Here is a 12,514-nt window from a genome sequence, read left to right as displayed (position 1 = left end):
TCAGATAAGCACAGAACAAATAAACACAAAAATCAAAGCTAAAACCAAATTCACATTTGACAGGTTGATGACCTTATATAAAGAACTTTAAACTTGAATAAATATTTTTTTGTGTTTGGATCGAAACATTGGAATGAGTGTTGAGATAAAATTAAGCAGAAAAAAGGGCATAAACAAATTGATGTCGCCAAGAATATTTAAAATTGGGAATTCTTTAGTTATTTGATCACTTTTTCCACATGCCCTACAACTTATAGCTTCTGCTGTGTTTATATCTCCAATGAACGATTTCCTGTCTGCTTCTTTTGTAGCAAATTAAAAGGTTTTTTAAAAAAAGACTTGAATGGAATATTTATAAACTTCCTTAAAAACAACAAACAGTTACAAAATATAGAAACGTTCTGATCTATTGCACTGAATAACTTCCAAAGAAGCCTGAAACTGAACAATTTTTAAAATTTAATCCTAAATAACATTTTTTTTTTTAAATTCTGGTTGTGCATGAACACTAAATAACAATGATAAATCAGCCAACAAATAAATAAGAAATTGAAAATGTAACTCAGTTACGAAAAGCTTCGTGCTACTTTATAAATTAAAAATAAAATTTTAACATGTGTTTTTAAAACTTTTCTTACTAAATAACAACTTCATAAATGTTCCTGATGTTTTTGATTTGGGAATAAAATCAATACTGAATTTAAAGCCTTATTCATAACAGCTCTTGAAATCCCATCTATAAATTTTAACAAAAATAAATATAACTTATTATTGCTATTTCAGATCATTATTCGGACATAATGATATCAAAATTACCTTTGCTGAATTGTTAGTAAAAAAGATCAATTATATTTTGAGATTAGGTTGTTTCAAAGTAAAACATCAGCTTTTATTTGGGAGGGGTGATCTTAAGTTTGATGTGAATTCAATTTGGCACAGCTAAAGTTTTTTTACATATTTTTTTTAAAATTTCTACCTAAAAAGTAGAAATAAAACAGAAAATTAATAGGACTATGGAAAGTACAAAAGAAAAAAGTGTAAATTTAATTTGGTGATAATAAAAATAAATAATTGGACTTAATTGGAGGTTTCAGACAAAAATAACCAAATTATTTACAAATATAGTAAAATTGACTTTTTCCACAGGCCAACAACTGGGCTAGATAAAAGTAGCTATGTATTTTTTTGAGAACTCACAGAAAACATGAAACATATAGCCAATTCCTTGTGAATTTTTGTACAGTCTAACAACCGTGATAATACAGAATTTGACAAGATTAATCAAAGCAACTGTTACAACCAGTGGTAAAAAAATACACTAACCTTTCCATCAACCAACTCATATTCTTGGAATTCACCATTGGAAAAAAGAGCAAACCAACCCTTCTTCCAGTTCTAAATTACAAAAAGAAATCCTATGTATTTAGGTATCAACTCTCCTGAAAAAGCCGGTATGTCTGGTGTTTATTCAATTTATTTAAGGTAAAGTTCAATTCTTTATTATTTATTGAATTTGTCTTCATAGGATAGAAACAGCAGCAATGTAAGTTTTACTGCTAAAGTCCAGAAACATAGCTAGTTAACTAGCTATATAGACAATGAAACACAATAAGATATCCATTATTGCAAACTCAGTCAGCACTTAGACCTTGGGCAATATTTTGCGGTACAACCTAGGGTAATCAACTATTATTGTATTAAAGGGAAGGTAATTTTACAAGGTGGACGTACCTGAAAAATTTTCACAACAAATTCCCAATGATAAAATAATGACTTTTGTTAAAACCCGGGTGACTCCAGATCAGCTTTTTAGATATTTGTTTTTGTTGCTTTGACAGTACCCTGAATTGGTGACTCAAACCTGAAACCTATGATTACAAGCCAAATTTTCTACCACTACACCATTTAAGCTCTTTATTTCAAAAGGATTTATTTTAAAAGGTAAGTTGTGAAATTTATTGATGGTTCAACATGCATGTGGCCTGGTGGTTATGGAGTTTGCATCGTAGAGAGATAGATAGATGTGCATATTTTACATGGCTAGCCTCACAAATATCGAGGGATATACCCTGTCTATTATTTCCAGGAGGGGCCATGGCGTAGATGGAGAGTCCTAGAGTATTTAATGCTCATTTTGAGCTACGCAGACCCAATTAGAGCCCGCGCTCTACCAGACAACTCCCGGCAACATCCAACGGCCCACACAGTGTGCCATCTTCCCAATTTCCCTCACATGGCTTGGGTTAACCCGGGGCTATGGTAACATTCACTCGCCCATGTTGAATCGCCGTCAAGAGGAATCGAACCCCGGTCTCCCGCACAGAGTACGAGAGCTATAACCACTAATCTACGGCGCCACATCGTAATCACAAGGTCTGTGTGCCTTACCACAGCTATGACTCAATCCATGCCATGTAAAGGAAATTAGGTAGGCAATGCTCATGTATACCTAATGTATACATTCAAAACACAAGACCCACATTGATAACAGTGTTAGCAACACTAAAGTGGTGTATAAACATTCAAACACTTGTCCAGAAGGCAGAATTTGGTTTTAAAAAATCTGATCTGTCCTAGGTTCTAGTTACATCACTCACATGGGTACACACTCTTCTTGCATTAAATTAACATTAAAACAACTATAAAGTCTTTTAGGAAATTTTTACGGGAATAAACTTTCGTAGTTGAGCAACTTAGACCTTTTTTGTACAAGGAAAAATCATGAAAAATAAGATTAAAAACTATTGCAGGAGATTTTTTTTTTAAAATAAGCTCTTCATTCCTGAAGGTCAGAATGACTCGCAGCATGGTTCAAAAGTGTCTTCTGTCTTTTGTTTCAGCATTAGTATATTACACCAGCCAAGCATAGAAGTGGCAGTATTAAAGGTGGGTGGTGGGTGACATTATTGTTCCATGTATGTTTTTGAAAGCTCTTACTTAAGCAATTAATCATTAAGAAGAAGCAACTAGGATGGGGGACGAGGTTGACATACCCTTAATTTGCAACTAGTTACCTCAATAAAGTAATTTTCCTATCTAAATGTTGTTAAGTTGTTATCATAAGAAAAGTAACTTTAATCAGGCAGTAATTTATGTCTTTTACTATATCATGGAATGCATTGAAGTTCTACAAAATACTTTGAACTGGCTTCTGTAGTTCTTTTCTATTGTTTTCTTAATCAATTTTTTAAATTAAATTAGCTACTTTTTTTATTGTTGGATAACTTGGGGATGAGTTTGATCAGCACAGAGGCTTATTTCTTTCATACTTATTTAAAAAATCATACCCTGCCCAGTAAAGTAGGTTAAGATCAACGTTGAATTATTTTTTTTATAAAAAATTTGTACAGAGGCTTTTTTTATTTTGCGGTGAACGCCTATTAACTTTTTCTGGCCATGAAAATAATTAATCCAAGTGGAGTCTTATGTGGTAGGGTGACGTGCCACAAAAAAGACTTGGGCTAGTTTCAAATATTTTTTAATGAAGAAGTTTGAAGTGGTGGTTGAGCAGCAAGAAAAATAGATATTTATAAAGCAACATCTGGAGTCACATGAACAAAAAGTGAATATGTTATTACGAATTGCTCATGCAAATCTTTTAGTAAGTGTAACTTGTAAAAGTACCTCGGGATCAGGATGACAAACAAAAAATAGAACTTAAAATGGAATTACCTGAGGAATTTCGCCATCATTATCTGGGCGTCCTTTTAACAAAATGCTTTCCTTTAGAACTGTTTTTGATGGTCCAGCATTCTAAAGAGAAGCACAGCAAGTTGCATATTGCCTGATTACAACATTGAACATGGTATCAGAAAATACATCAGTATAATTGTATGCAAATTACATTAAAAGCTTTCCCAAGACTCAAACTCATATTTTTCGAGAGTAAAGTATATTAAGTATATTAAGCTTCCCCTATATTTTAGGGTTGTTACAAAATATTTTGAAGAGTGGCATATCAATGAAAAAAAATTCTAAAAGTTTTACACTGACACATTTAGGTTGTACAGTATTTTACTTTAAGCTACTTATTTTTTAAAGAATTTTGAAAGGTCAACAACTATTACTCACTCAATCAATGAAATATAAAACTTTATAATCAAATTGTCAAAAGATTAAGACAGATTAAAAACATTAACAAGAAAAAAGAGTTGATTTAAAAAATAAAACACATGACGAAAACAATGTATTCAATGTCATCTACCTTCAAACCAGTAGACAAAAAGCCAAAGATACATAATTCAGAATTTGAAAGAAATTGTTGCTTTGGTGAAGGCAGTTAAAATTGTCGTCCTATTTTGAGACAATAATGATCAAAAAAATTTGCACAAAGAATTATAAGAAAAGAAGGCATAGAAAAAATTTATCTAGTTTGCATATTAAGTTCCTGTATGCTGTCAGATCAGGAACATAGTATTTTTAAGTCTAAACTCTGAAAACATGAATAAACAAAGCTTAATAACCCCACTTATGCTTCAAAACCCTAAAAAAGTTAAGCATAATTTCTTCTGCCACTATCAAAACAGGTTTGTGTACAGCCTACATTAGAAATTACTATTGTTTAAAAATTGAAAGTTACATAAAAGTTAGTCAGTGTTTTTGTATATCACAACACTCAGTGCTATTTACTAATACTACTGGCAATATGAAATATTTATTTGAAGGACATAAATTTTAATTCAAGTATTTTTTTGTGTGCAAAATTCTTCCTGAGTTATCTATCATACATTTTAGTTTTGTAGGAGATGAAATTAAGGAACACAAACATTACACTATGAAAAAGCTTGCAACGTGCTTACAGCTGACATTGACACTCTTTCTTCTTTATTATCAGGTTATAGTGTAAAATTTTATTATATTATGACAACTGTACTATACACAAATGTGGCTTATTAAGCTACCTATAACTTCTTTAATGAACTCATTACTTTTGAAGTAAATTATTCAACGTCATTGTTTAACCTAAAGGAAGGAATTTGCGACTTACAACAAGAAATATATTAAAAGGAATTTCTAGGTATTATAAACAAATTTTCAATGTCTCATGTCATGCGCTTAGACCCTTTAACTTACGGATTTCAATGTGTTAATGATCTGAGTAATCATACATGTAAAACTACACAATACAGTTTCATACAAACAACTTTTCCTTGCTGGAACTAATTAGCCATCAATACTTCTTTAATACTAATACCTCATTTCCTGTCTTAGGGACATCATAAAGACATAAAAGCAAATGTTTTGAAATAAAATTTGAATGCAGGGTATATGCCTGCTTAAGGTAGCACCACTATAGAGAAACATTGTTAGTGATTTATGACTTGACACTTGATTTCATTCATTTGTAACTTTTCATGAGAGCAAGTGAAGTAAGTCAAACCTTGCACCCCACTATAATGAAAAACAACAACACTAGTTTGTCCAAATTTAAGCATCTGCTTGATCCATTCTGAATAAATTTCTCTTTGTTTGACTGATCTTTATTCCTTTTTTCACCTTAACTTTCTGCAATAGCAAACAATTATTTGGGGGTGGGGATCACATAATTTTGTCCAGCTATTTTCTAGCTTAACATGCATGTAGGGTATTTTTTTAACAAAAAAGGGTGGTAGTGTAGGCAATGCACTAAGCATTTAAGTATAGGAGAGTTGAGAACATGTCTTTTAACTTTGTGATTGTGCTTCAGTGTATGATAGTGTAGCACAATCCCAGACTAGTTCAGGAACAGGTGGAAAAGGTTAAGAAGATTATTATGCAAAAAGTAAATACAAAAGGAAAAAAACATTGAAGGGATAAAAGTTTAGTGTGGTCATAAAAAAAACAAAAAAATCATACAGTTAACCAACTTTAACTTATAAATGGTCCCTATTATAGATGATACAGTCTAGTTACTAGGTATACTTATATACATCTTTTACCCTTTTTTAACAAAATCAAGATCACTTAAAGCAGAATCTCCACGAGGCGTAAAATGTGAGGCAGGCAATTTTGCGCAATATGCCGAAAGTAGAAGCGGAATAAATCATTGTACTAAAAATAGAATCCATTCCTACTTTTCGCATTTTGCTTAAAAATACAAACAATCAAAACGCATACAATTGTAAACAAACTTATTTTTAAACAGGATTTTTAAATTAATTGAAAAAAGACGTTGTCAAACGAAACTTAAAAAAAACATTTCCTGATTGTGCATGTATAGCTTCATTACTTTTACAACAAGAGATACCATGAATTTTTGGGTATAAAAGATACTGTTTTGACACTTAATTAAACTGTAAGTGACTTTGCATGGCTCACACCAATTAATTACATGTTATGTTACTGCTAAATTAAATAAAATACTATTTATTTAAACAAATTTTAATTTTCAAGCAAGTGCTCTCATGTGCTGTTTATTAAATAGGAGAGATTCTTAAGTTGGTTTGTATCAATTTGTGAACTGTTCCATTTTGGTTTATTTTGTTGATAAGAAATAAGATTAATAATGATTAATTACACATTTATATATATATATATAAATGATTAATTAAATTGTACAATATAGCTACGATGCATTGTTTAATGTTTTCCTTGACCGGACACCTTCAGTTCAAAAGTAAGATCACATTCGTTATTGTCTATACACTTGAAACAAATTTCAGAAAATTAGTACTCAGTATCTGTTAACTAGACTGAATCGCTTAATAGCTGTTTCTCCTTAATGGACAGTGGTGTCATGTCTTTCTAATGATTCTTCGGGGACTGGAAAAACATAAACTCAGCATCAAACCGTAGAGATCAATTTTGCAGATCTCGATGAATAGGACAGCTTTCGTAATAAAACAGAGTATAATTAAAGTATTGTAAAAATAACAATTTTACAATGAAATGTGGTGATGATTAGGCTTATAGTAAAGTTTTTTTAAAAAATTATATAATGAAATGCAGCAATGTTTATGGTTCTGAAAAAATAATTATAACAACTTTACAAAATTACAGCAATATTTGGGCTGCATGACAGATTTCTGTGGTGATGTTTAGTCTTTTAAAAAGTCTTTCTAAACAACATACAAGTTCTCCAAAATTTGAGATAAAGATTTGAAGCGTTTAGAAAAAAAAGATGATTCTGTAATAGAGTTTTCTCTGGTTGTTATCCACATATTATGTATATTATATATATACACTCAATCAGGTATCAGAGAGAACTATCATTCACACTGAAATATTGACAAAATATTGAACTGAAGTTGTTTTTGTTGTCTTCAGTCAGGTAAGAGCCGGCATCGGTTCCAGGACAAGTAAAATAAGATTACCCCTGATCCCTGAGTTTTTTTAGACATTCACCCTACCTTAAAGGGAAAATATTGAGAACCAGAAAGTAACCAGAGATTGCAGCCATGGGCAAGCCCAAACCTGAACTTTGTGGCATAAGTTTGGTACTGATTGATAGTAGAATTATGTAGTTCTTAGTTTTATCAATTTTCAAATTATCAATTGCATATTGTTTTGTTTAGAATATTAATTTAAATATTATATTTGCAGTAAATGGGTGTTCCAAAAGCCCAACCCACCATAAGAAATCATTTTCATACTTTATAACCAGTAGTAATTATGTACACATATTAATAACATCCCAAATCCTGATTTTTCTTTAGGGTTATAAGGTGTAAGAAGCGAGTCTTTTCTGTTCCCGGGCACAATTATTTATTTTTAGCCAGGGAAAAGACTGAAACAAAATTAGGATGGTCACAGAGCTCATCTATGTACTATGTCACACACAACCTTTGATAATAAATTATGGAAAATTGTACGATGGTCCCTGTGGCTCACTTCTCTTCTTAATAAAAACACTTTTCTTATTAATAAAAACTCTTTTTTTCTTTTTTCCAATATCTTCTCTTCCGTTCGAAACACTTCTCTTCCAAAGTGGGAAGCACTTCTCTTCCACGAACTCAAAAAATTCGCAGACCCAATTCTGGGCCTGAATATTAATTGAGTTGGATTTTAATAACTCAGGTTTGAGAATAAATGACAACCCTCGTCCCTAGGCATTTTTGCCTTTTCGAAATATAATGGATGACGGCAAAAATCCTTGGGGACGAAGGCAAATAAATGACATACTGGCCATGAAAAAAGTGTTCTTAGTAATTAATAACTTTCCAAAAATTTTGTGCGTAGTGGACCACTATATATACTTTAGATATAAATATATTGTGGTATTCCGTTTGAGGCATTTCTTTACCTTTTCTAATACACACTTTTTTATATAGCTATAAGACTAAATTCTAACCAGGCTGGTAAGTATTCTTATTTTTCTATTGTTATAAATAAACGAACTATTGCTTTTAACCTAAAATCCCAGCTTGATATTCCTATAAGCCACATTTATTATAATAAAAAAAGCTTGTGTTAGTTGACACAGCCATGATTTGAGGACTCTGGGCAGCCATTTATTTTACCATTTGTTGTGTCTATTTATTAATAAAATTATTTGGTCTGCTATTGATCTGAATTGATTCGTCATATTTTTTTATTCATGCACATGGTTTGGGCCTGCTACAATAAGCTGTTAGTAAATAAAGCATATGTTAGCCAGGTATAATTCTTGCAAAAAGTGAAAAAAAATTTATACAGACCATGGGTGTAAAATTGTTTTGCAAAAGGCAAGTGTCAAAATGCAAAAGAGAAGTGTCAGAATACAAAAGAGAACTGTTTGGGTCATAGAAAAGAAATGTTTTTAAATTGAAAGAACACTGAGCTATAGCATTGGGATAATTTGACTTTTAACGCAAAAATTTATTATATGTGTACTTCATAAGAATGATATTAACATAATCCATCCACAACTTCAATTATTTTTTTACCATGATAAGGTAATTCAGACTTATTGTTTCAAACCTGGGTAAGTGTGTCTGCCACAGAATAATATTTTTATGATTACCTTATATTTATGGTAGCTATGTCTATGCACCAAATAAAACAAAAAACATCTACGAAAGATATCTTAAAACAAGGAAAATTCTATACCCTTCCAAGTGATGATCCTCGTCTTCCTAATGCCTGTTGTTTACCAGTTGTGGCTGCAGAAACTTCAGGTTGTGAAGCGTGTTGCTCTTTTGGCTTGAAACAATTTTGACATTTTGTGGGATTGAAGTAATTCGGTGAAAAAAACTTACAATTCCCACTACGTTCTGCCATAATATTATTTTTGTATAACAATAAACAAGTCAGGACCGTAGTCGGGTATTAAAGTATTGACAGCTGTCTTGATTTATATGGTAAACAAACATTTTCAGTTACACCGTAAACTGAACGGTAAATATAAAAGTCCAATCTAAGTCATCGAATATTTAAGGTTTTCAGTGAAACTATATTATTTTACTTTTTGAAATTTCTGATATGGCTAGCTAGCTATCAGAAATTCAAATTTTATTATCCACCAATGTTTACTTCGTGTAGCCTGGAGCTAAGCTCTTGCAACTCCCACAGAAAAATTAAACTGAAAGTGCGCAAGCGCGGATTTGGGGCCTGTCAAAACAAAAGAACATTATTGATTACCGTTCCGAGAACAGCGATTGGCTGACGGACAATAGAAATAATTAATTTTGTGTCTTTGACAGTAAAAAACGGCGAGAAAATGTAAACAAATATGGCGGAAGCTGTTGATCATGCTGTTAAAAATGTTTTATGTTTATTTACCTAACGAATATGAATAAATAACTGTTAACATAGTGGTTTAAATATAATTTTAGTTAGTCATATTTATTTTTAGCAGTGTTGATCAATGCATTACTTTAAGTTTTATCCTCAGACCTAAAACGGTATTAAGGCAATACACGATATATAAGTGTCAAAAAAATTACACAATTTAAGACTACCGCGAAACAAAAGGTGTCAACTATTTTTTTTGGTGTCTTATTTCCTTCTTAGTATGCTTAATTTGACCACTCACTGATGACGAAGAGTTGTGTAAAGCAGACAGCAAGTAAGGAACACTTTAATGCGTGTACGCTACTGCAAGAACAATATTAATTTTATTCCACTTAGTTCGGTGGCTTAAAAGAATAATGAAGAGATAAACACTGATCTTAACAAAATTTGGTATTCCAGCCAAGCAAAATAGAATCACTTTTCTGTTTATTAGAAACTAACAAAAACTGGAGGTATACACCTTTTTCTATATTTGATGCAAGACATTCAAAACGACAGGTCAAAAATTAGGGAAAAAGTGGATTAACACCGTCTATCGCAAAACGCAAGTAAATATTACAAAGTAACGCTCAGTCTTTTTTTCATGGTTAATTGAATCAGTGTGCACAACGTTGTACCTTTTCTGAAGTTCTTCTTGAGCGTTTATTTTTTCTTTTCAACACTGGATAACAAGAACGTAACATGGTAACACAACACAACCACAAATCATTCCAATTCTTCTACATCCATCTGTAAATAAAATTTTGGCGCTCAATTTGAGTGATGTAAAATACTATTAACAACTATTTTCGTACTAAGTACTATCACGACTTTCTCATATACTTCACTTCAAGTACATAAATCTAAAAAAACTTTGAACACTTAGACGAGGCACATAACCCACATAAAATTTTTAATTTCACTTGCGTTTTATACACAATAGCAAAAACCTAAATTTTCCAATAAAAGCGTCCCGTCGCGCGATAAAACGATCAACACATCCATTAAAATCTACGTTACAGTTTTCCATCTCTTTTTTCTCTCTTAAAAATAAAAAAGGATATGACTTAAAAGAAAGTATTAATGACAGTTTCTACAAATACTGTGTCTAATTAATCCGCTATTGTCGCATGCAATTGATAAAATTGAGTTCACATTACCATCAATTACGGGTACTGTCACTTTACATCTGATAAATGCTGAACACATTCAGTTGCTATAGATAGCGCTCTATTGTCTACAAAACACAATAGAATAAATTTGCTGTCTATGATCTCGTCAATTCTTTTTCGCATTGAATTCTGTCTAAAATATTCATCTGTCAGCAGTTTCTCTCTTTCCAGCGCCCCCCTTTATTAATCCCATCTTCCAGATAAAAGATTAAGAACGTTACTGGGTTGTAAAGTTCAATGTAAAAATTATCGTTTTCTTTTATAAATATAAACAATGAAAGTAACGGCGATAATTATAAATATGACTGACCTTTTTCTCGTTCTATGTCGCCTGTGCTTTAAATACACAACCTCGTCCCCAAGGTTTTTACGCCTATGATTTTCTGACGACACAGCTACGTAAAAGTCCATCCCGTAGGAATATCATAGGCACATGAAGAGAACCGCGAGCCATGTTGATTTTAAACACTCATAACGTCTTGCATTTACACTGTTACATTCTTTACATTTTTAATGCATCAGAGGTGATCGTGACAAAAAATACATTAATTTAGAAACATTTATGAATAATTCTACAATCTTAGACAAGACAATATGGACAATTCGCAGTCTTTGGTCACTCTTTTAAATAGACAGTGTTAAAGATTTGCTAGTCACGCATTCTAACTTGCGCACATTGCGAACCCATATAACCAACCGTGAAGCTTGGCAAAATGGGTCGCGGTAACGTCAGCAATAGTCAAGATAATAATTCAAATTATCTAAGAATTTAAGTTTTCTGCAAACATTAAGAAGTTGAAATTTGCCCAGTTGTCTGTAAATAATTTGACAAAGATTGTAGGTAAATAATTCCTATAAAGAATAATAAAGAGCGTTATAGCTTTTTTCAGATATGTGTCTTGCTGGCACCAACGAAGTAGCACCACTCTTGCGCAAGTTGCATAACAGAGCCCTGGAAACAAGATTGTTTCACCTTCATAAAATAGAAAATTTAAAACTCGTTTAATTAAGAGAAATGGTTATTTTGCAGAATATAGACCAAACAAAGTTGTGGCTTTTGCGTTTGCATGTATATCCTCGCACAGTACATGGCCTGAATAATTTTTGTCACAACAAAATGTAAACATTTGCGGTTTCATTGGTCACAATTTCCCACAATCGTAACGCGTTCGTCAATTGTGCTTAAAGTGCTTACGATAAGAGTTATTAATAAACATAAGATAAACATGATCGTATTTAGAAATAAAAAAGAAACGGGAAATATTGCAGCTAACCTTAGCGTGCATTCTGCATTCTCGTCTCTAGAGATCTTTGAAGGTCTTCAAAGCTTTGGGGATGAGAAAGCTTGCTCCTTCCCTACACTTACATGGTGACGATGTAACTAGTGTTACAAAGAGCTTCGTCAAACTTTTGTATATTTTAAAGTACTATATTTACTCTTATATATTCCCATTGCGTTTTAACCTTAGGGAATAAAGGCAGAAATACCAGAGAGAGAGACAGGATTATTTTTTAAAAAATATGGAAATAGGGTTAGAATTATTTTTGACGAAAAAAAGTTTTTAAAGAAGTCACAAAATTAGAATGCTATGGTACTATTGAACTGCGTAGATACGGTTCAGACTCGAGTGGATGGATTATTTTTTTAACCCATACCAAAAAAGGTTTACTAG

General features: G+C 31.9%; 1 protein-coding gene across 3 annotated transcripts in view; it reads right to left on the bottom strand.

Moving 5' to 3' along the window:
* LOC130649610 (golgin subfamily A member 4-like) overlaps nt 1–9,485 on the bottom strand; it is a 28,327-nt gene extending 18,842 nt beyond the window's left edge. For all 3 annotated transcript variants that reach the window (XM_057455928.1, XM_057455929.1, XM_057455930.1), the window contains exons 1-3: nt 9,007–9,485; nt 3,673–3,753; nt 1,324–1,395 (exon numbers count right to left, since the gene is read on the bottom strand). In XM_057455928.1, the coding sequence (XP_057311911.1) occupies nt 1,324–1,395; nt 3,673–3,753; nt 9,007–9,177 (324 nt within the window). In that variant the 5' untranslated portion in view covers nt 9,178–9,485. The remainder of the gene's footprint in view (nt 1–1,323; nt 1,396–3,672; nt 3,754–9,006) is intronic.
* Nucleotides 9,486–12,514: the final 3,029 nt, after the last annotated feature.

This window comes from Hydractinia symbiolongicarpus, chromosome 7 (genome assembly GCF_029227915.1).
Source record: "Hydractinia symbiolongicarpus strain clone_291-10 chromosome 7, HSymV2.1, whole genome shotgun sequence".
Lineage (NCBI taxonomy): Eukaryota > Metazoa > Cnidaria > Hydrozoa > Anthoathecata > Hydractiniidae > Hydractinia > Hydractinia symbiolongicarpus.
The sequence above is the reverse complement of the archived record's forward strand: the minus strand, read 5'-3'. Positions and strand labels throughout refer to the sequence as shown.